The sequence below is a fragment of the Diadema antillarum genome, unplaced genomic scaffold (assembly GCF_040938485.1).
Source record: "Diadema antillarum isolate AM-2024a unplaced genomic scaffold, OU_Dant_1.0 scf00000101, whole genome shotgun sequence".
In the NCBI taxonomy this organism is placed as follows: Eukaryota; Metazoa; Echinodermata; class Echinoidea; order Diadematoida; family Diadematidae; genus Diadema; species Diadema antillarum.
In genome coordinates this window covers 562,135-588,484 of record NW_027270990.1, presented here as the reverse complement: position 1 = coordinate 588,484, position 26,350 = coordinate 562,135, and the positions used below count along the sequence as shown (strand labels likewise).

The window sequence follows — 26,350 nt, the reverse complement described above, 5'->3', positions numbered from 1 at the left end:
CATTACTGCGAATTATGAATATATCACACCGATCGTATGCACATGTACATACTATCATGAACACGAACACCTTTTTTTTTTCTTGTTCTTTAGTTTGTTTTGACAAAGTAGTGATCCACCTCCCCTCGTAAAACTGATCTAATATTGCGTAGATGTACAGCGTCATTGGCTAATAGGATATCACACGATGGAAATTACATTCGCTGATTATTTTACTTGAGAGGTTCTGAGAATAGCCTGCGTGTCGTCTTATTTTGGAATTTTAATAGTGACGATTATGATAATCATTATTGACACTGATATCGATGCATCCACTGCTATCGCTACTGGTATAAAAATGCTATCATTCTTCTCATTAATAATTGTCGTTGTTATTAGCAATAGTACAAATAAGTTGTCTGTTGTTGTTGTTGCATAACAGTACTATCTACAATCACTAAGAGTGTATGAATATAGAGACGACCTTGGATCATAATGAGTTGGTATATCACGCAATCCTATAACTGAGAGAGCTAGAACACAAGGATGAGAGCAACTTTTTTCTTTAATTCAAATTTTCAATCTTTGCTTTTTTCCATGTTACAGGGTGATCGAGCAATCAGGATTACGGCGACTCTCGGGAGAAGACTTAGCCAATTTTACGAATTTACAAGCAATGTAAGTAATTTAACTTTCACGATAAGATATGTTTACGTGTTTCATTCTTATAACATTATTATGAAGAGGACAACATTAATTATTTACTTTTGTTAATTACATTTGTCTTTTTTTTTTGGGGGGGGGGGAGGGAGGATCATTTCTATATCAAATTTCTCATAAAAGATTAAAAGATAAGGACACCGTGAATGTTTATCACATGTTTATTGCAGGGATTTTTTAACACGTTTATATTTCTACCATTCATTTTATATACAATGTGAAGTGATGTTTTGGGAGGACACAATGGTGTCTGCACGCCCATGTTCACAGGTTTATTTTGTCATTACATACATTACGTACATAATAGCAGCTAGTCTTTCTTTGTCACTAGAATTATCAGTCTTGTATACCCTTAACATCCATGATGTAGAGTACTTATTTTTCCTCTCTCTCTTTCTTTCTTTCTCTCTCCTTCTCTCATTTCCCTATCTATGAATTCATTGAGCGTGCATAATACTTTAAAAAAAATGATGTTTATGTGCATTATCATGGGTAAGTTATCCCTACTGGACGTCCCAGTCAAGCTTTTCATATATAGGTTATGACGATCCACACAAATATTTCATGTACAAACTATGTGCATATTTGTGAATAACGTATGTATATATATGTATTTTGTGAATAAATCAAATCAAATCAAATCAAATCAAATATTAAAACACATATATTAAACAATTGCGTATTGTATCGAAAATTTTCTAATTTGTTTTCTTTGCATTCTTACTTTAATCATTGTGTTCAAAGCATCATCATTCTTTTTTATGTCATTTAATAACATTCATTCTCATCGCTCCCTCGTTTTATCATCATCATTATCATCATGCATAATCCATCATAAATATTATTGTGCATGGTAATTATTTGCTCTTTAATTGCATACGTCTTTTAAAACTATACAGACACAGACACTGCATGGTTAAACATTTTGGATGATGCTGGCTACTACTATAGGCCCTATTCTGGCAGTATCAGCAATTCTTTCGTTCATTAAACCTGAACAATATTGATTGTAAGCACACATAAACACTTTTTCACATAAGTTGCATCGACCCTGCTCCTTCTCTTCCAGGAGCCATACTGTTTCTCCAACACATGTCGCTGATTATACATAATTACATTGCAGAATACCTTGTACATTGATGGATATTTGAATATTTGTTGTTTTTTTTCTACGTGCATCATCATTACGCTCACCGTGAATACGTTCATTGTGATTTTTTTCCTCTCTCTCTCTTTCGCAGAACCCTAAAAAACAACAAGAAATTGGAGATAATAGAAGAACATACGTTCGAAGGACATGGAAACCTTCTTCGCATGTAAGTATTATTCAGGTAGAACTTCTTTAGAAATTGGGGAAAATTTGAAAAAATGGAAATTAGATGCTCAACCAAAGCCATTTCTACATAAAATATGCGTTTATTTTTTATGAATATGTGAAGAATCTTAATATAGATTTATATGATTCAGTTTAAAGAGTGCTTGACGTGGAAATAGGGGGTAAAGAGCTCCGAAACAAATACAAACATTGTCCCAAAAGGACTTTGAAGAACTGCTGATTATCAATGATAGCTTTTCAAGTTTAATACTACAATGTATAAAGACTCAGAGAGCTGATGATATGTAAGTAAGTACATTATGAATGAATGAATAATAAGATGGATACATGGGTTGCGGATAGAAAGTTATGATTTCGAAGGATGGATGAACTGATAAATAAATGCATGGATGAAGAGAAAGGAGGATGTTTGATCGAAGATTCTTGTGATGATTAGAAAGATGAGTAAATTGATCTGTTGACTAACTGATTAAATAGGTTTAGTTCTGTTTTATATTCAAAAGTTGTACAAGAAGCAAAAAACATTTTATCTGAATTGCAAAGCAGCAGCAGCAGCAAGTAAATACAATACTGTGACACTGCGTAAACCGTATTGTGGCTTGCTGATTATGCCTGTGTACGGTTGACATGCAGGGGATACTTTTTTTTCTGACAGTAAGATTCTGAAAGTTAGTCTCTCACACCTCCCTGGTCTTTCTGACTATTGAGTAACTTAGCTTCTTCTTATTTAAATTATGCAATCCACAGAGAGCTGGTTAATCTTCCGCTCCAGATGCCTCTCCCAGATCTGTTCAGAGATCTGCCACGGCTACAAGAAATGTGAGTTTCTGGGAATGGACAGAATACTTTGCATGGGAAGGATTTAAGCAGAGCTATATTTTGACAGCGATTAAAACCAAACTAGATGTTAGTTCTTGCGTAATTTATCAGATTGGCTTGGTGATTCGCTACCGCAACCAAGGAAAGCAGTGTGTCAGGTTTGACTGAGACTGGATGGACAGATTGCCACGTGTCAACCATTTGTGTGGGTGTGTGCGTGTGTGTGTGACTTGATACTTGTTTTCTAGGTTTTGATGGCAGAGAGGGTAGGATGATTGTGCGATGCGTTTGGAGTCTTGAATATCGATCATGACAAAGAATATTTATTGAGATTAAATTTTTCAGCTTGCACTCTTGGAATGTGCAGTCACTAATTATAGCCAATTTTAGTGTAATATGCATTTTCTTTCTCAAACAGAAGTTACCTTGAAATGGCGCCAAGAATTTTCGTCACGGATTCGTATTTCTGAAGACCCTATATCATTTCCCCAGAATATTTTGCAGTAAGAGTTGATCTTTCGTACACATGGGATTTTAAACGATATTGCTTGGGGCTCTACTGTTGAATTCGCTAACATGGATCTGAAGGTTCATGGAACACGATGTGTCACCTGTGACGTCATTGTACGTGTACGACAATGTGAGTTTTTTTTCCCACCATATGAGCGCTGGAAGTTTTGTCTTTCGGCGATAAACTTGACTTTCATGTCTTTAAATTCTACTTGATATATTATAATCTGGCTTTTAAAAGCGATTCAAACTGGGAGTAGATTTCTAAAATACTAGTCCTGCACCTCTTGGGTCCGTAACTAATAAGAAACTTAAGGGAGGGGGTCAAATTTGGAATGTAGTGGGCTTTTCTTAGGGAGTGAAGCGGCCGAGAGGTGGGTTCGACCTGGGAGAGGTAATATTTCTTCACGTAAATATCAATTGTTTATATTTCACCTTTGATAGTTTGGTTTGACAAATCAGCTATGCAAAAAAAAAAAGAAGTTTGCAGCTTATCTTTCTTGAATTTTTGCTGCTGAAGATGTCAACTATGCACCTCTTTCAGGTTGACCACTTTCTGGTAGTGAATGTATAGGGAGTTTGGAAATGTAATATTCAAGTGTAAAGAGAAAGGGGTGATTAAAATTTCGGGGAGGGAGAGGGAGGAGAGAACATCCCCTCCCTCTGCCTTACTGATGCGTAAAGTCGAGTTTGGGTCATACTGGCTCTCAGTATCTCACTCAGTCATTCATTCATAACAGAGTCAGACTCTCAACCAGAAACGCCGACCAAGGAGGAGGGGGTGGGGGTGGGGGTGGGGTGAAACTATCAAGGTCATTGGTACGGATTTAGACTTTAGATTTTATTTGAAAGCTAATAAAAATTACTCTATGGGCCTCTCGACAGAGTGTCGTTAAGTTCGTATGAGAGTGACACTAAATGACAGAAATTGGTGCACATACACTGTACTCTTTTCAGAAGGAGAGAGAGAGAGAAAAAAAAGAGGTCGGCACTTGGACAAAAACATGGCGTAATTGTCGTTTTTTAGTCTTCACCTAAAATATCAGATGTCCTAGAAAATCTTGATTGTTTGTTTTTGATGTTTTCCGGTGTGTTCTGCTGCTGGGCTGATACAAGCGTCTTTACGAAACGCAATAATCGAAATTTCTCTGGGGGAAACGGGTTAACAAAGGGGTTCTATCTTTCCCTGTGCGTATTGTGTTTTCGTAGCCCGTGGACACTCATAATGATACTTTTCGTGTCTACACACCATCGGATCATCCTGTGGGGAGATATTTTCTTTCAGCGTTTTGACAAGTAGTGGGAAGAACTGTTCATGTAATCTTAATAATGTGAGAGTATAAGAGAGGGGGTGGGAGCGGAGAAAGTGAAGCCTACTACTGGAAGATGGTTTATGACTTAGAGAGAGGAGGGGGGAGGAAGTCTCGATAGTGACGTATCTGTATACAAATCATATAATTAGACAAACGGATTCTACTACTTCGTATAGGTAAGAAAAACGTTTTGGAAAAAAAGTAGTTGTTCAGGTGTGAGTTTTCATCAATTTGTCTCCCTCTACAAATGCAATTTGTGAGATCGCAACTGCAGATAAGATAACAATTTGTCATTATCAAGTAACCCGTGCCTTGTGTCTTAATCTTCTCACCTGCACATTTCACGCCACAGGACACTCGAAGATTCACTTCTCCGAAAATGTCACTTTCAATTTAAATGCTTTTAATGCTTTTAATGCTCTGATCCGTCCTTTGCTGAAAAAAACCTTCATTGGATAAGGAATCATTGACAAGTTATCGTCCTGTATGCAATCTTTCATTTTTGTTCAAGATTTTAGAGAGAGTTGTGTTCTCGAGACTCTCAGACTATATGCTGGAACATGGTCTATTCGATCCTTTACAGTCGGCTTATCGCCCTCACCATAGTGTGGAGACCCTTTTGATAAATGTTTCTAGTTATATTTTAAGGGAAATGGATTCCGGATCCGTCACAGCAATGGTTTTGTTGGATCTGTCTTCGGCCTTCGACACTGTAGATCACAGAATTCTTGTCAATACACTCAGAAGTTTGGGTATCCAGGGACAAGCTCTCGAATGGTTTAAATCATACCTATCACACCATTCACAGTCTGTTCTTTTGAATGGTGTCACATCGTCTTCAAAGCCATTAGGCTGTGGTGTACCTCAAGGCTCTGTTGGCGGGCCCACCCTTTTTTCTATCTATTTGATCGGTCTGCGGAAAATATTTCAAAGGCATTCTGTTCGGTATCATCTATATGCAGACGACATACAAGTTTTTGTATCTTTTCCACCACATCAAATCCAAGCATCTCATGCACTGCGCTGTCTAGAAAATTGCATCATTGATATTGATGCTTGGATGAGGTCTAACTCATTGTTTCTAAACCACAGCAAGTGTGAATTTATCCTTTTTGGTTCTAAATCTCACTTGAATAAGTTGGATATTAATTGTATTTCGATTGTAGGTAATGATATTCCTCTGTCAAAGTCATGTCGCAATCTGGGTGTTATGTTTGACTCTCACATGGCTATGTCAGATCAAATCACCAACATTTCTAAATCAGTCCGTTATCAATTGCGCAATATTGGTTTTATTCGCAAGTATTTGACTCGCTCTGCCACGGAAAAACTTGTTCATGCACTTATTTCTTCACGCCTTGATTTCGGTAATGGTTTGTTTTTCAATCTACCAAACTCGCAAATTGCCCAATTACAAAAGCTACAAAATGCCGCTGCACGTATTGTTTCTTTGTCAAGTAAACGCAGTCATATCACACCTATCCTGAAGAGTCTTTATTGGTTGCCTGTACAGGAGCGTATTCGGTTTAAGATACTTCTTTTGGTTTATCATGTTATTGAGGGAACAGCTCCTGATTACAATGTTTGTTTGTTTCGTCAATACCAACCTTCACGAACTCTTCGATCCTCAACTTCAGGTCTCTTACATATTCCGTTTTCTAGGAAATCTTGGGGGGAACGAGCTTTCGCTCACGCTGGACCAACACTGTGGAATTCACTTCCTCGTGAGCTGAAAGACTCGAGCTCTATAACATCTTTCAGGAGTAATTTAAAATCCTATCTGTTTAGCAGTGCATTTTGAAGACCAGTGTCTTTTGAAGACAGACTTTCATGTCTTTTTTTTTTCTGCTTCTTCATCCTTCTTCTATTACTGTGATGTACTTGTATTTTCAATCTGTTTGCTTTGATGCACAATTGTAAAGCGCCTTGAGCATTTAATCAAAGTGGAGAACGGCGCTATAGAAATTGTATGTATTATTATTATTATTATTATTCTATCGATCTACGGCTTTGTCTTCATGTCCATTCCTAATGTCTTTTTTTCTTAATTGTCCTTGATCTTTTTCTGTTTCTGTATCTTTATCTCTCATTCATAATTCTGTGAAGTACTGAACATGATATTCATTAATATTGAGGGTACTGTCGCCACATGTTCTATACTTTTAGAGACGTACCGCGAGCATGTTCAAAATAATTGCATTGTACGCAATATGTTTATCGTTTGCAGGAAATAAGTGCCGCTGAACATACAAAATAGGGGGATGCACGTGTCTTGTGTGTGTCGATCGTTATTCATGTGAAAAGAAAGAAGGACGTTTTTCCCATAATCATGCAAGGTGTTCGCCGAGAAAACGAATCCAATTCTCAGTAATTTTATTACCTGATTATGGTACGTACCCTAGCTACTTTCTGATCCATTGTACTTTCTCTCTCTTCTTCTTCTTCTTCTTTTGTTTTCAATGCATCTGTAATGTTCGGATTCCTCACTTTCACTTTTGATGTTTTGATTTCGTTTATTTCATCATATGACAGACAAATAATCAAGTGCAATCTCGACGCTGTCCCAAACTTCACTGCCTTCACAAACGACGATAGACCTTTGATTATCAACATGTAAGTATTTCACTGCATTGTTTGTCTATGATAACAGTCACGTGATGCCGATGCAAAAAAAAAAGATAAGATGGACCCTTAAGAAGGGTGCTTTTTGTGTTCTCGAATCACCCATTCATTGTAAATAACATAGAAAATGGGTATGAAATTTCAGTGTTAATTTACACACACATACACACACACACAAAAAAAAAAATCAAAACAACGAAATTCCATACATTCAGCCATATTTAGTTCCAAACCGTCAACGAATAATATACCGGGTAGAATATTCATTGTTTCAAAAGAAACCATACACTTTGTTTGAGTCAAGTTTAATGACAACATTTTAGCTTGTTTAGATCACCTCTAATACAGTGGTTATACTGCATTTTAAAGAGCACTAGAGTTTCTATCCGAGGAGAAGATGCTGGTGTCTTCAGCATCTTCAGAATGCCTCACGATGTTCCCCGACAAACATATCACTGACATCCATCAGTTACTGAGTCACGTGGAATGACATCATAATCAAGTGGATATCGATTATGACATGGATATGACATCACTATTGGCGTTCAAAGTCTTGGACAGAATCTATACTGGCACGTGATTATTTACATGCCGTGGATGTGTTCGGATGGTGCTTTGTGCTACCTGAAGTGAAAGTCACGTTTGAAAAGCGACTGTGTCTTTCAGAATGATGCTGATATTGGCTGAAAGGTCTCATTTGGGGCACCCAGATCAAACAAACACAATTATATAGGAATAATAGTGATATGATCTTTATGCCAGGATAGCCTCTCTATAGTGTTGCCACTGCTCTACCAGAGGGCCCTGTCATTATCATAATAACCCTTTAGCGTTGCCACGTACCCATACATTACACCTGATTCGAGAGGGATATGGGGGGGGGGGGGGGAGGGGAGGGGGTAAAACATATCATTGTTCATGGACATGGGCACTCGATGGGATTCGAAATCGGGACCACTGACTGAATGTCAAGACGGTGTCTTATCCACTACTCCACAGTGCCTTTGGGGCACTGTGGTATAGTGGATATACGACTAAAATGAATCATTCAATCCAATCGGACTTCCAATCTGTCCCTCGGATCATAGGACATAAAAGGGAGGTCCCGTATGTGAGAGAGCCACAACTCATGCACGTACAAGATCCCTCTTCATGGCAAAGAGCAGGGTGTGTATTATACCCCGATAACGTTGTCCGCCCCACAGTCAACTCGACCCCATGGAAGACCACCTAGTGCAGCTGCATTTGGGCTATCCAGCCATTTCTCTGATAAAAATGAAACAAACACAGACAAATAAACTCGAAAAATAGAAAAGTGACGAAACGTTCAAAATTCTCTCCGTGTTTTCATGGAACATTGATATTGATGACAGATACATCAAAGTTCATATACAATTAGATGATAATGTCATCGCTTTGCAACTCCCTTATGGGGTTTACATTATCATGAAAATCAGTCTTAGTGATGTCTGGCTTGTTTGTTTTTGGTATTTATTATGATTAATGTTCAATCCCCCGAAATAAATAAGGCCTATATGCTGATTTCTTATGACGAACGTACTCAGCTTTACCCTTTATATACCCCTTCTCAATCCTCTCCATAATCCATCCCGACTCTCGAGATAAACTTCATTTCTTCCTCAGCCCGTGCAACTCATACGCCTTGACACTGACTTACATTCCCCCTTTGCTGTTTTCGTTCTTCTTGTCGCGCCCCTTCTCATGTTTTTTTTTTTTTGGACGTGTTATCTTTTTTTTTTCCATTTTTGTACCGTGTACTACGACTCCTGTATATTTGTTTTGATTTTAATGTTCCACATCTCAAACATAAGATACAATCGAAGAACATGACACTAGACATAACGTCGTAATTAAGACAGAAGACAAGAGAAGAGAATTTTACAAACATGAAATGTGGGGGACCTACTAAAAAGCAAAGCTTGTATTGTATAGGTCCCGCGACGAAAATGTTGGTCTTATAAACAAACAACCTACTAACGAAAACTATGAAAGGAAGGAGTGGGACGTAAATAAAATGAGAGCAAAAAGAGCAAGAGAAACAAACAACGAAAATATATTAGAAAATAACGAGAAAACCACTTGTAATACATTTGCAAGATTTCTCGTCACCCGAGCAACATAGTTACGTAATTGTAATAATGTGCAAGATGCACATGATACATAATAATTCAGGAATTCAGGAATAGCCTTGACAAAATAAACGCCTCTGTAAGAAGAACGAACAGCAAACCCGGAATACCTAATTAACAAACATATTGATAATATTATCATTGCAATAACTATATCTTCTTCTCTTCCTTGAGTATCATCAATATTGATATAATTTCCATCATCATCGTAATTTTTCTTCTTTTCATTATTCCTCTACTTATAATAATCTTCTCATTTCTTGTGCAATAATAATCATACGACCACGAAGACTGCGTTTACAACTGTAATTTACCACTATATTGCTGCAGAGTACTTACGTACTATACTTCTACGACAATGGCTGTCATTAGTTTTTCTTCTCTTCGATTCTTTTCCAGGGACCTGTCATCAAACCACATCAGATATATCAGGAAGAACTGTTTCCAGGGCCTGAGAATCAACAAGCTGTAAGCATCCCTTCCAGATATCCCTTCTGTCATCTGCGAATGGGATTACCGCCGTTATTGTGAAAGCAGATCTGAACACTTTATTCGAATTGATTGAATATTATAAGACAAGCTATATCAAATGAATTATACAGCAGTATACACGTTTCATAGAAAAATGAACCCATGCTTGAAATTAAGAAAACTACTGGATTTCAAAGTTATGTGTGTGTTGTTTTTTTTTAAGACAGCAATATTTATCACAGTGACATCATACCAATTAAGTTAAATGTGATCTACATAACCTCACAATTTATTTTCCTGTAGGTTTATACATGAAAATGCTGTGAATTCATTCTCTTTCCAAACTGTAGACAATTTATGCTGGTTTTCTTTAAGACATAGTAATCACTCAAAGGCGCTGATAACATCGGAGAAAAGTTGTAAACAGCTTTCTTTTCATTTTACACATTAGATTTCCTTAGTTTTATTATTCTTCTGATTTACGTGTCACCAGTTTTATGATTTAACTTTTTAACATGTCAAGAAGAACACATTCTGCATGCTTATCGACGTATATGGCGTCGGATGGCTTGCACTTAGCTAGTTAAATTGCGTTGTGTAGACAGGGAACTCGTTCCAATTACACCTTACTTTAGATTAGAGATAAAACCCTGATATGAAGGGCAGCATAACCCACTAAGGTCCTGATGTTCAACTTGGGATGGGGCCAACTTTTCTCCAGCCTTGTTCACATGATGTCCTTGTTATGTTATCGTGAAGATGCCAAAAAGGTCCTCTTTGTCTAACTTTAATACAAATACGCGGACTACATTAGATTGATAGTTATCAATTTGTTGTACGTCGTTGCCATTTCATATACAGTGGCCTGCTTAATCAACTCATCGAGAAGATTTGGATACCATTAAGTGTGAAACGAGGAAGAAATTTCATAAACGACCCTGAAAATATGGTGATTTTGTACAATATCCGAGGGTTGCACTAACATAACATTCTTGAAAGCTAATAAATCAACAGGAAAATAGAAATTTCTGGTGCATTACAACCCTAAAGCGGCGCAAAGGAGACATCCGGGTATTTGCCGGCATTTTACGTCGAAAATTGCTTCAAGGATTCAAACCCATTTGGGGCGTGTCGGAAGTTTAAAATCTCGTTGTTAAAATATTGTTAAGTCAATTTCTATGGCTGTTTCCGACGTTAAGCCAATTTCCCATATGCATTTTTTTTTTCATGTCCTAAAACCTTACGCTACATCTACAATCAATTTTCTGGCAACGATCCATGAGTAAAGAAGCCATGCACCCAGTGTTTTATTGCTTGCACAAACATTACACCATTCGATTTTATGGCGATGAATTTTCTTACATCTTATTGGCAAACTGTTTTACACCATGGTCGTTACAGCTTATAAGGCTGGTTATTCGTCGAGAGGAAGTTCCTCATGTGGCAATGTATCGTGGGATGTGAAAGACATTACTGAAGACTATACACAAGGGAAATTGTCATCCGTTACTTCCGCAGTGTTACGGGAGGAGAGACCATCCAACCTCTACAGAATCTCGCACGATATCGCATGCAAATAGGCCTAATCCACATTCTCTATAGACAAAAAGTGATCACACGCTGCCCAGATAGAATCCATGCATGGAAGAGAGTTACCGGGACCAAGAGTTGCTCTGTGATTGATTTCCGTTTGCTTTGTTTTCTTTTGTGTCTGTTTATTCTTTTATGCAGGAGTTTGGCATCCAACAAAATCGAGCATTTGAACGATAACACTTTCTTTGGAGCGACAATAGGCTCGTTGTGAGTATTCAAGAATATACCCTCACCTTTCCCAATTTATTTGTAAATAATATTTATATGTTGGGGCTCATAAAAACAACATTGCAATGTACTTGTAATAAATGGCAAACCATAAGATTTAACAAAAAACATTGCGTTTAAGTATAGACTTAGGATAGTCAGGTACTTTACTATAGGGATTCTGTGGGGGAAAAAATATTTGAGTGGGCACCACAGTGATATCTTTTGGGGGTAAGGGAGGTGGAGTAGCGGAATTCTTAGACGGCGCCATCACTTGACAAGTATCATTCATTTTCGTCAAAGCAATGTAAGAAAACATTGAAAACATCAAAAGAATAAGTTGACATGTAGGTGATCATCAGTTTCATATCTGCCGCCGTTGTCAAAGTGAAGAAAATAATTATAAAACTGTAAAACGATGACAATAATAGCAGACGCTTTAGGAGTATTTGTAGGGGAAGTATAGTAGCAAAGATGGATCTGAAGAAAACCCGTTTATAATAGGCATATACACAAGAAGAACATACACTATGACCTGTCCACACACTGTGATCATAACATTATAACGTCATACTACAATCATGGGTTACGACACTGCTAAGTAGTAATGTAACTTTGGAAATCATCGGTAAATACCAGCTCAAATTCGATGTAACCTCAAGGTGTCAATAGGTGTAGTAATGCATAATGATCACAAGTCAAAATCTTCCTTCCACTTGTGTTTGTGTGTATGTGTCTTTTTAGATCCCTCGCTCACAACCCGCTAACGACATTGGCGGAAAATGCATTTGCAGGCTTCGAAGGACTAACCGATTTGTGAGTATCACGTTCAACCATCATCAAGGATCGAGAATAAAGAATCCACGATGTTGTAATAATCAAATGTATCATTATTTTTCATCATTCTGAATTGGATGTTACTTACCAGTAGACCACGTGAGACTGGAACACTGAGTTTAGCATATCATCTTGGGGGTGTTAAAAGAATTGGGAACTCAACTTGATCCATCGGGCCTTAGACACGGCATTTGACACGATGGGTCATGATAATTTGCTATACAAATTTTGCCATCAAAGAATCCTTGGCAAGGTCTTGGTTCAAAAGCTGTTTGTCTAATAGAAAACAATTTGTGGAAAAAAAGGACATTCATTTGTAGTCCTCAAGGAATTTCGTACGATGTTGCACAATGATTCTTATACTTGGTCTTCATTTCATACTTCTCAAAATCTCTTGTCATCAAAATTGTTTCGTTTTATCCTATTTGCAGATGACTCTAACATATTTTTTTTCTTTCTTTCGGACATCATGATCCCAAAACTTAGATACATGCAAATAAAATATTTCTGAATATTGAGGAAAAAAACCCTCAAAATATGGTGTTCTTAGCAGCTGTCAAACAAATCCTCTTCCTGATTGCAATAATCTGAATCCACATTTAGGTATATTTATTGGTCTATACATGAATAATGACCTTTCATGGAACTCCCACATACTAGTAATTCATTCGCGTATAAATTACAAAAGATACTATAGAACTCGTTACAAACTTAAGGATATTAATTTCCTTACTGACATTCAGCAAGCATTGTATGGTACTCTAATGAACACACAGTGTTTTATATTACGGTGTTCTGGTGTGGGGAGGTAATGCATCATTAAATATTGTTTGTTTGTTTGTATTGTTTTATTCTTGATAAGATTTTTCTCACCCGGCAACGTGCTGTCAGAATATTTAAGGAGAAACCATCTTTGCCATATAAACTTGGTTACATCAAACTTGGTTACATCAAAACTCCCCAGATATCTTTAATTTACCCAATCATAAATTAGTTAGGGCTGATCGTCAAGGAAAAAGGGGTGGCGGTGTTGCGTTTTATATTGCGCAAAATTTACAGTTCAAAATCCGTTCTGAAATCACGTTAAGATATGCAGAAACGTTATTTATTGAAATTGAGAACCCAATCTCTAAAAACGTTATTATAGGTTTAATTTATCGACCTCCTGATCTGAATTGTGAATTATTTTGTGATGAATTGGATTTATATCTCCATAAGATAGGTAATGAAAGCAAACATGTTTTTATTTTTGGTGATTTCAACATTAACTTTTCCCCCACATCCGATAACAATAATTCCCTTAATTTTATGCATTTAATGTATTCATATGGTTTTATGTCGATTATCAATAAACCCACCAGGATAAATCCACACTCGTCAACTCAGATTGATAATATATTTTCGAATGTGTATAATAATACAATTATGGGGGGTATATTATGTTCTGAAGTTTCTGATCATTTACCAATATTTTCAATTTGTGAATGTAAAGTGGGTCGCAATAAATTACATGATAAAATATGGTACTATAAAGAGTCAAAACGTAATGTGGAATTATTGAAACAGAATTTATTTTTAGAGGAATGGACAGATATTTATAGTATTAACAATGTTAATTTGGTATATAAATGTTTTAATGATAAATTGTTGTATTATTATGAAAATAATATTCCTTTATGCAGAATAAAAAGTAACCGAAATAAACCAAGAAATCCTTGGATTACAAAAGGTATTTTGAAATCCATAAACACTCGTAATTTTTTGTATAAGTTACATATTCGTAACCCAACTGAATCTAATTTGAATATGTATAAAGTTTATCGAAATAAATTGACAAAATTGATTCGTTTATCCCGCAGATTATATTTTTCTGATAGAATGAAAAAGGTTTCTTCGAATATTAATGCAACATGGAAAATTATTAAAGAGGTCCTAGGTAAAAAGCCTGATTCTCCGCCAACGGATGATATCACATTAAACGGTATTAAAATAAATGATCCTAATATGTATGCTAATTCATTTAACTCATTTTTCGTTAATATCGGTCCGGAACTTGCTACTAAAATTAGCAATACTTCTGCTCATTTTACAGATTATCTTTTTGACCAAAATCAAGAGTCTATTTATTTTAACCCAACAAGTCCCAGTGAAATCATTAGTATCACTAAATCTTTAAATAGCTCTAAATCTTGTGGTTCTGATAAAATAAGTATGATGTTATTGAAAGAAATAGTTTATCCACTCGCAGAACCGTTAAGTTATATATTTAATCTTTCTTTATCACAAGGTATTTTCCCTGACCTGCTGAAAATAGCGAAAGTTAATCCTGTACATAAAAAAGATGATCCTCATGAAATTAGCAATTATCGTCCTATTTCTTTATTGCCTAGTATATCCAAAATCTTAGAAAAAATTGTTTATAATAGACTTCTTAAATTTATTAATAAGTATGATTTACTTATTCCCAATCAATATGGTTTCAGAAAAAATTATTCAACTGATTTAGCACTAATACAAATTCATGACAAAATCACGAGTGCTTTTGCAAACAAAGAACATGTTGCAGGTATATTTTGCGATTTGAGTAAAGCATTCGATACTCTTGATCATTCTATTTTACTCACCAAACTTAGTCATTACGGTATTCGAGGACAAGCACTTTTATGGCTTAAAGATTATCTAACTAATAGAAGACAATATGTTATTTTTAATGGTTGTGAATCTGACCCCCTTTTAATTAAATGTGGTGTTCCTCAAGGCTCAATTTTAGGCCCATTATTATTCCTTCTTTATGTTAATGATATCATAAATACATCCTCTCTTCTCTCTTTTGTTCTATTTGCTGATGATACGAATATATTTTATTCTCATAAAGATCTTAAGATTTTAAATGACACTTTAAATATTGAAATTAGTAAAGTATCAAATTGGTTTAAGTCTAATAAACTTTCTTTGAATATAAAAAAGACTCATTTTATTCATTTCAAACTTCATTCTCATAATGAAGATACGTTGATACATATTAACATTGATGATATCCCATTAGAAAAGAAAATGAATTCAAAATTTCTAGGAGTATATATAGATGAAAGTTTGACTTGGAATGAGCATTTACATTATGTTACAACGTGTATTTCTAGAAATATAGGGATAATTTCCAAGCTGAAGTTCTTTCTTCCTCGTTCAACTTTATTTCTATTATATAATTCCTTAATTCTCCCATATATAAGTTATTGCAATGTTGTATGGGGCACTTGCGGCTCTACCAAAATAAATTCTATATTTAAATTACAAAAGAAAGTTATACGTATTTGTACAGGATCGCATTTTCTGGCTCATACTGATTCTTTATTTCATGAGCTTAAAACATTGAAGGTTTTTGATTTGAATATTATTCAAGTAGCAGTAATTATGTTCAAATATATACATCATCAACTTCCATCATCGTTTGATAACATGTTTAGGTTCAATACTTCTGTCCATTCGTACCCTACTCGTATATGTAGAAATTTCCACCTTTTGAATCCCAAATTATTAGTGACACACAAATCTATAAGACATTCGGGTCCGGATATTTGGAATGATCTCCCGGATAATATAAAGTCTTGTTCAAGTATTTATTCTTTGAAAGCTTCACTTAAACGATATTTGATACAATTATATTCTCCAAACCAATTGAGCTAACAAATATTTATAGTATAGATTGTCATCTTATTGTCAATCTCAATTTTCTTCCTACAACTGCATCTTGCACTCTCACCTGCAACTGCACTGCACTCACCTGATCACCTTCCTCCAAGAGAGTTATGTCGTTGGATAGTCATTTTATGAGGCCTCCATCCATTTCAAGCTTAATCGCTTATGATGGTGGTCTCCTGCATTCAATTATCTCTGCTGTTTACTGAAAAATACTGTATATTTTATTTTATGTTTCTGTGTATCTACATTGCTCAATGCAATCACCTATGTGAATCTATTTATGTACTGTTATCGATTTATTTCACTGCACTTGTTATTCTTTGTCTTTGTACTTTTTGAAGTTTGCATTCAAATTGCATCTGATTGAATGCAGAAATAAAAGCAAACAAACAAACAAACAAATTATCATTTTCTGAGAAATTATTCAAAGTAGGTGATTCAGCTTTTTAAATCGTTAGTGTGTTTATGCATCAATTATCCACAGATGATCTGGATGATGATCATGGTTATCAAACCCAACAAAGCTATTCTTTCCATTTACCATCAACAACCACCAACAACCATCACAGATTCAAAACGTCATAGATCGACCACTATATGTTTTATATATTTGCAATATTTTATGTATGTCTCCAGCTTGATATCATGTACTTCATTTAATTTTGTTATATTTGATGTATTTTTCATCGAGAAATATGAAAATAAATCGAAATCGAAATCGAATCGAATCGAAAACAAGACTAGTCTTCGCCCAGAAAACAATCAAGTAGGACTGACAATGGACTTAAAGTCTTTAATGACCTCCATGATGAAGTCATTATTAGTCCTTCCCAGTGCATTTTCACCCTCTATTGTTTAAAAAAAAATTTAAAAAATAGTGAAATGTTTCGACAACGAAACAATTTCGTATGCCACATAATTTTATCTCTTCATCCTTTGTGCGTACAGACAGACTTAGATTCAATTTGATATGTTCATTATCTTTTTATCCCGCAACCCTGAATATAGAAGTGCTTACTATAAAATAAAGTATATAAAGCATGGTACTTCTTTCCCCTACCACTTTCCCTATTTTTGTTATAAAGTTATGATATAAGCTAAAATGGATTATCATCTTTATGCATAATTTGTATTTCAAGAATGTTACTCATCATATAATTTTAGGACGTACTCAACCGGAGAAACTGACAATATTAGGCAGGCCTAGATGGAATTCGAACCTTTTTTTTCTGTATATGTCCATGTCTGTGTCTAAGCATCCTTTAAAAAAACTTTCATGAAAAAAATATATATATCTACACGTATTGTTATGTTTTGTGCCCTTATGCAGGTCTCTTGAGCAAACACTGATAGATCACCTGCCTACAGCGGGTTTGAAATATCTCCTAGAGCTGAACCTGGAGAAAACCCCGTCTCTGAAGAAGTTTCCGCCCATCTTCCGCTTTGAGCGCCTCAAAGAGGCTAAGCTGACCTACTTTAGTCACTGCTGCGCCTTCACGTACAAGACCAAATTGAACTACGGGAACCCAGCCAAAACGGACCTGTCGTCGAGGGTTGAAGAGAAACCATGTCCGTCCACAACGATGTCGACGGTGACATCACAGAATCGAGAGAGCGTTAATTTTAATATTCCCATCATGACCGGAACGAACACAATACCACGTGGTTCGGACAGTGACGATTACATCCCGTCCATATTCGCTCCGTCGTCAAAGCAGCTGAAGGAGAGCCATCAGCTCAACTTCCAAAACTCCATGCCCTTCGATCCCAGTGAAGTCACTAATGGCTCCATTGAAATCAGTCCGTCGAGAGCCAATCCTACATACGAGGATAACAGTTTCAACAGCGAAGTCATCGACCCCAATACCTCCCATAGCCACAATGGCAGCAGCTGCATGGGAGAAGTGGTTAAATATGAATACTCCAGTGTCAACTGCACACCGAAACCCAACGCCTTTCACCCGTGTTCAGACGTTATGGGGTACGTGTTTCTTCGTGTCATGGTTTGGATTGTCTCCGGTACGGCACTCATCGGGAACTTCATTGTGCTCCTGGTGCTGGCATCGCAGCGTCATAAGATGACTGTCCCAAAGTTTCTGATGTGCAATCTTTCCCTCGCCGATTTGTGGATGGGCGTGTATCTCCTTATGGTTGCCTCTGTAGACATTCACACGGCAGGGGAGTATTTCAACTACTCCTTACAGTGGCAGTATGGCGCGGGTTGCAGTGTAGCGGGATTCATTTCCATGCTGTCCAGTGAACTATCCGTATTCTCTCTAACTGTAATCACAATCGAACGCTGGTATACCATAATCTACGCCATCGATCTTAATAAGCGTATTCGCCTTCGTCTGGCGGCCCGCATCATGATAGCTGGCTGGTTGTTTGCAATCTTGGTGGCAGTCCTACCTCTCTTTAACGTCGGTAACTACGGTATCACGAGCATGTGTCTGCCCTTCTACGTCGAAAGCAAAGATGGAACGGCTACCATCACATACGTCGCCATCGTATTATTCGTTAATACCATCGCATTTGCTGTCATTTGCCTCTGTTACATCAAAATGTACTTGACGGTGCGCAACCCCCATACCGTCATGCAACGCAAAGACTCCAAAGTGGCAAAGCGCATGGCCGTGCTGGTGTTCACCGACTTCGCTTGTTGGGCTCCCATGGCGCTCTTTGGCCTCTCCATGGTGTTTGGCCACCACATCCTGACAACGAACCAAACAAAAATATTCATCGTCTTGTTCTACCCTATCAACTCTTGCGCAAACCCTTTTCTCTACGCCATATTCACCAAAGCTTTCCGCCGAGATCTGTACCTACTACTCGCCAAGCACGGCATGTGTGAGAAGCAGGCAATGAAGTACCATCCAACAGCAACGAGTGGACAACGTTCTGTGTCGCAGATCAACTCCACAGCACACGACAAAAATAAGCAGTGTCATCGTGATTCTTTGGGGTCAGTTCTGACTGGGATCACCAGCGATAACATGCCATCTGTGGCAAATTGTGACAGAGACCAAGCGGTAAACTCCAACAGCAGCCCCAATCACGTGTCAACAGCGAACGCGAATGTATTTCCCATGGTTCCCCTGAACGATGATGACACGAGGGACAGCGAGATGGCACGCTTCACGGCGGATGATAGCAAGTCCAACTGTCAGTCATCGTCCGCTTCGGATAAGCACCAATCGTACGTCAAACGCGTCAGTGTCACAGTCCAGGTTTCCGTTGACGGTCTTGAAACCGTGCCCGAGGAGGCCGATCAGAATGACAACTACGATGGTGAATATGAGGGTCAAGTGTCATTCTACCCACCAGAATTTGATAGCAACGTCGGTGCCGATATGGTGGGACCAGATTACCACAAGGAAAAGCAATACCTGCTGCCTCAGGTGGTGGAAAGTTACCATCAGGTCGATGATGACGCCACGCATTGCGACGAAGGCTCCGATATGAATCGCAACAACTGTAGGCTGAGCCTCGCGCCTCATCGCGACGACCACAACCACGTGGACAACGACGCGTTCAGGAAAAACAGCAGAGCAGACAGCGGCATCCAATCGGTCAACACCACCCCCACAGAGAAGGACAACACGCAGAAGTCCCTCGAGATCCACATGATGCCGTGCTCTGCAGATCACGAAACGATTCTTTAGGTTGGGCCTAGACAGGGATCAGTGATTCTAACACATAAAACTTTATTTCGAACTGCGTCCCTCCCCTTCCCAAGAAGCGCACCCCTTCAACATCGCACTCAAACAGAAGTATGATGACCGACGATAATCGTCGCTGACATTATTGACCGTTTTGGTCTACCCAGGGACACAACGAATGTATATAGTGCACATATTTATTTACCTTTCTATGGATACAGACCAGAACTTGAACGAATTCTAAGCAGTATGAATACTGACAATGTGCTAACATGTCTGTTCTAATGATGTGCAATGTGAGTCAGGCTGGAACCTGACTTAACAATGAATACAATCAACAAACGACAAAGGAGATAGTAATTTACGATACTCTATATTAAACTAAACACAGGCTTATACTTACGGATGTACTTCGCAATATTTCCGATCTGCGATTGCTGATGATTGTTCAGCAGTATGATTGCCTGGTATCAGCTCTCGCTTCTCCAGGATTTCTGTTCTTGCTTTGATTGCTGTCTACCAGACATTTCTCAAGGCGCAAACATTATCCACTTCTCGGAGACTTTCATTTTCTGGATGCTGCATGCCTGATTAGGGACAACGATCACGATATATTGAAGACCAGGGCCCTGTTTTATCAAGCAAGACGTATGATTCATTTTGGAAAGTTATGATTGATTTCGGGGACCTATAATCAATTATAAGTTTTGATAAAACTGAGGCCTGATGAAGTCTTAGGCACCTGCTGTGCTTTGGTATCCAAAATCAGTATTGAGGAGACTTAATATTTCTTTCCTGATTGTGAAACCAGGGTTTGTGTTGCATAAGTTTGTTTTATCGTGAGTAACTTTTCAAACTCAACGTGGCATTCAATAAGTCAATTAGATCGAAACATTTTGAATAAATCAACCGATTGTTTTGCCCTTTTGGCAGAAGTATCTTGGCATGACATTCTTTTGATGACGCATCGTCGACTTAAATGCAAAGCAGCAAGCAGTATTGTATTTTAAATAGTCATGCGTGCATTTTTGTCTCGCGAGGTTGTCTAACAGGACGGAAGTTCACGAAAATCAGGGAGTGTCAGATTAGATTCTTGGTCGGTTTGTTTGGGGTTTTTTTTCGTTTGTCTCGACGTTCGAAGAATCACTTTCTGTTTATTGTAATCAAGAACACATCCATTTCCTACTCACGGCGCGAATTTAGCGTGTAGGCCTATAGTAACTTTCTGGTTGTCAGGGAGAGTCTTTGATACACAGGTGTAGTTAAATTTGAAAATGTTAGTAAACTACTGTTCTATATTTTAGACCGGTTTTCTAGTCAATCGTAAATTTATGCTTTTTTCGCGTATGAAGTAACTTTTTATTTTCTTTTACTGTTGCTGCCGAATTAATGTTTAAAAAATCGAAATTCATCTCGCACGCAAGTCTTTTGGTAGTTGAAAAGAGTTTTTGAAAGGCATACGTAAAATTTGAATATATTGGTAAACGTCGCTCTGCTTCACATTTGGCAAACATCCGATTGCACGAATGTCAAGTTAGCGATCTAATATAGTCACAAAATGATTTACTGATATCTTCACATTCATGTTGTTGTCTTTTTATTTCACTGGATCTATAGTAATTAAGTGTTTTTATGCAAATGTTGCTATTAAATGCGTTTCAACATGTAATTACGAGGTCAAATTCACGGAACTGCTTTTGTTATCTAGAAAGGTAAATAATAGGTCAGTCTGATCAAGGAGGGATTTGCTAAGCAGTTGGAAATTGAAATTTGTCTTAAACACGTCTTTTGGTTTTGTTTTTATATTTTCATCTTTATTTTTTCATCAGTATTAATTTTACGCATCAGATATTCTTTTCTTCTTTTTTGTCAATGTGAGTGCTGTGTCTGGTTTAAAGTCCGCAGTGTCAAAGCCGTGTACAGTTTGTATAATGAATTTTGATTGTGCTATTTTTTTATGTGTATGCATCGTACATTCTGTGTATCTATGTGACTTTTCTTCGTGTGGTATGTGTAAAATGTATTATGTACAAATCGCTGCATCTTCGTATTGGTGGTGAATGTCTATAATTATACCCCATATCACAGCCCGATTAAACTTCGACGCTCAATTGATTTAACGTAGAACTCGAGTACGAGATTAATTTCATTACAGCACAACTAAATTTTTTTTTTGTCCGAAGTTGTGAGATTTTTCTTGATTTCCTATAGCGAACCAAGATTTTTTGATGGATTCCACTTCACCACTTTAATTTACTGGTATGTGACAGCTGATGATAAACGTGTGATGAACATGTGCTTTCGATTTGTCCTTTAAGAATGCGTTCTATTATTCTGTACATGTACCTGTAATGAGCGTTGGAACTTGAGAGTGACGTAACCAATGACGTGTATACAACAATCATGCCCTCTGCAATCGCATTACTGTCTTGTTTTCAACGTCTTCATATAGGATGCTGTGAAGAGAAGATGAGCTTTCGACAAAGTGCTAGGGTTCTCGGATATAATAACAACGCCCCCCCAAAAAAACAAACAAACAAACAAACAAACAAACAAACAAACAAACAACAACAACAACAACAACAACAACGGCGCAAATACATTTATAATATAGGCCTACAGTTCCTTTTTCCAGAAATTATAAACGATTATTTGTAGTAATGTGCATCATCATTACCCGTCATTTTGGAAAGTATGGCAAAATCCCTCGTTTGCAAACTGATTAGACCAAGACAATGAGTTTAGAGTTGTTGTTGTTGTTTTTTTCATATCAGTGTATCCCTTGCCATATTTTTGCATAATTCCTTTTGATAGCACCGAAATATGAATGTTTCTTTGCTTTGTGGGCCTACTGCATAGTCCCAGTACATGCGCATGGTAATTCAAAGTCGCCTTTCAAAAAGAGAATCTGAAAAAAAAAATGCTGAAAAAAAAAAAGACTTGGAAATTGTACGGGAATCGGACAAGGAGAAAGAAAGTTATGAAATCTGAACATTTTGCGTGTTTTAATAAAAGAGAAATGTCGGTCACGTTCACGTTGTGAAATAAGATAAATTAATGGTGATGTCATGAGTCTCGTAGTTAGGCCTACTTGCACAAAAATCTTCCTAGTTTTTGTTTTTTCCTCTAATGAAGGGAAGGAGAGTACATCCCTTACATAGAATTCGTCCAAAGTTGTAATAGTTTGGCGTTGGTCACTTTTTTTCTTTTTTTCTTTTTACTGGGGGAATTTAACATATGCGTATCGTACATGACAATAGCTATTTTGTGCTGTTAATGTCAAAACAAATGTGAGCGTAGTTGGTCTACGAGCGCTTGAGGCTAGTAACAGATATCAACGTTTCGTAGAAGCATGAGAAACTTTGAAATGCGTTCTTTCTCATTTTGAATGTTGTGTATCTACTACACGAGTTGTCATTTGTCAAGTAAAGCTGCGAAGAATCTGTCTCCCTTAACTTACTCGTAAATAGGCCTATACAAATTACGAAATACATTTCCATCCCCTGAGATGAAAGCTGTTTTTGTCTGAACTTCATGACATTTCATAGTTATGGATGCACGTATATAATGATAATTTGTGCGCGCGCGTGTGCGACATGACTGTACATTGGTATAACATGCGTGAGAGTGTTTGTGTAGCGTATTAACATTCTCCTTGATACCGGCATTTTATTATTTTAACATGTCCACCCACTATAGGCCCTATTGCATTGCCGCTCATTCGTCCTAACTGATTTTGCGTGCATTTTTGTCGACAGACGAAGTGGAAGTAATATTGCACATCGATTTTAAATGTTGTTTTTTTTTTATGATAAACAGTTAGGAGGCTTATTACAACGATTTATGGGGTGCACGTCACGAGACCGACACCCACGAGTCATACATCCCACGAGTCATACAGCCCAAGAGCTATACAGCTCACGAGTCATACTCATTAGTTAGACACTAAGCTAACAAGGCCCACGAGACCGACACATTAAGCCCCGTGTTGTATCTGTCGAACTTGTGGGCTGTTTTTACCTAAAGTGTCGAACTCATGGGCTTTATTTGCGTAGTGTCGAACTCATGGGCTGTATGACTCGTGAGCTGTATGACTCATGGACCTGTTTTCAATGTCGAACTCGAGGGCTGTATGACTCGTAGGTGTCGGTCTAGTGGGATGACCCCGATTTATGTCCTTCAAACCAGATTAATGTGCGTTATTACGTGACGAAAAGACACAATCAAACTGACTTGTTCTGAATGTATGGCTGTATTCAAACATGAACAATTAAAAAAAAATGTATTAAAACTCACTCTGGATTAAAATGTGAATGGTTTTCAAGTTGTTCGACTCCCGCTGTATGTATATTAGAAGCCGCCATGGATCACATAATATTATAATGTACGTCTTTAAGACTTTCCTATACGTTTTCCCACCCAATTTCATCAGATTTACATTCGAATTATTGAGAAGGCGCCTCAAGATCGAGCGATTTTTGCCCACGCTTTGCTCTCACGTTCCTTTTAATTCTTTGAACATTCAAATATGTTTCATATCATTCCTTTTAGATTCTCTTTCATTCAATTTTGAGAGAAATTCGTTCAATTGTGCCAAGCTGGCATTCAATTTCGCGCCAGCTGGATAGACTTCAAAGTCGTCCAAAGTACCCATTTCAGTTATTCCGTTCAAAGGCACAACTTCGCACTTTAAATGTTCAAATTCAATCAAAAACAAAAAACAAACAACAAACAAACAAGTTCTACATATAGTTTTGTGTAATTCATACCGCATTTCTACACGTCAAATTCCCCCTTTTTATAACTGTTACATAGTTTGATTATTATAGTTTCATTTTCATTTCAAAGCTTCATTTAATTTCAATTATGGTTTATGTATTTCTTTTCTGCCTAATCTTCCCTTCAGTTTCACGTTATTCCGCAACAGTAATGGATATAATCCATAATGCCGCTAAAGTCATTTATAAAATAATGAATATGATACATGCAGGTCTATATAATCATGAAAGTGATGTTTTACGAGCTGTTGCTTCAATGGCGGTTTGCCAGAGGAATGGCCAAATGCCAGTATGTATAAGGCCCAGGTCCCATTTCAAGGTACATTAAGATGGCATAATATATATTCATACAGATGAGTGGCCACAAAGAACATACATGTGAGTAGAAACGAAAACACACACACACACACACACACACACACACACACACACACACGCACACACACACACACACACACACACACACACACACACAAACACACACAAACACACACACCAAACAAACAAACTACCCACATGCTATTAGATGTTTGTTTTTTCGTGGATTTGAATTCTTTAACACGGCGGTGTGTTACGGCACATTTTGGTAAATCGGCACATTTTGGTAATTTACCAAAATGTGCCGATAGTGCACCTATACCTGAGCTATTGCGATTGTCTTTCGTGCGGGTATGCTGTGTGACCTGCGTGCCAGGTGCGTGGGGCTGACAACTCAGTGAAGGAATTCCTCTGAAGGAATGGCAGAAGTACCACAGAATGTCATTGATTTGGGGGCATACGGGGACTGCGAAATACCTGCGTGGGAGTTGCCTGCGAGATGCTGCCGCTAAGGGCCTCCTACTGGCGTTCTGCGTGTACCTCTACGGGCAATTCCCACGACTCACCCGGAAAAAGTTTTGGTCATGCTGTAAACTTAGCTGCGGGTAAATCGGATTTGCGTGCGCACCTCCGGGCAAATACGGGCGAGATACGCGCTAGGTACTGTCAGGTGCTGACCAACTGCGGAGAGCTCCGGGTAGCAAATTTGCTTCCCCGCAAGTCAAACTTCCCCAGATACGGTATGACAAGGCCTTGAGCATGTTCAAAATATGTTCCGAGTGAGTCGCGTGGGTACACCCAGAACGCCAGTAGGAGACCCTTACCGGCAGCATCTTGCAGACAACTCCAACGCAGGTACTTCGCAGTATACCCGTAAGTCGTTCGTAACAGAGAACGGATCGGTTTCAAAGTTCTCACGCAGGTCAAACGGAATACACGCGAGTAGAAGGTAAGTAGCACGCGTCTAGCAAATAAGACACAAGTGCGAAACTCGTAAATATTCTTGTCCGCCCGCAGAAAATTTTCCTGCGTGCTGAAAAATCCCTACTCGCAACAAGCCCGCGTAGCTTACCCGTGTCACATCTTTGCGGGCAAGCCGTGCGTGCGACTTGCGAAGAACAATTTTTACTACCCGGAGGTCCCCGCAGATGACCTGCACATAACAGTACCTAGCCCGTATCTCACCCGTAGTTGCCCGGAGGTGCGCACGCAAATCCTTTTTACCCGTAACCGTGTTTAGGCCTTGTCACACCTTTCCGGGCAAGCTACGCGGGCTTGTTGCGTGTGAGGATTTTCCAGCATACCGGACAATTTCTGAGGGCGGACAAGGATTTGAGCG

At 37.9% G+C, this 26,350-nt stretch overlaps 1 protein-coding gene across 1 annotated transcript; it reads left to right on the top strand.

The window, feature by feature from the left end:
• Window positions 1-1,982: 1,982 nt before the first annotated feature.
• On the top strand, window positions 1,983-19,918 carry LOC139718902 (follicle-stimulating hormone receptor-like). Its single transcript, XM_071630351.1, has 7 exons — window positions 1,983-2,015; window positions 2,783-2,854; window positions 7,210-7,290; window positions 9,849-9,917; window positions 11,652-11,720; window positions 12,465-12,536; window positions 17,587-19,918. The coding sequence occupies exons 2-7, from the start codon at window positions 2,808-2,810 to the stop codon at window positions 19,916-19,918; spliced, it is 2,670 nt and encodes an 889-aa protein (XP_071486452.1). The 5' UTR covers window positions 1,983-2,015; window positions 2,783-2,807.
• Window positions 19,919-26,350: the final 6,432 nt, after the last annotated feature.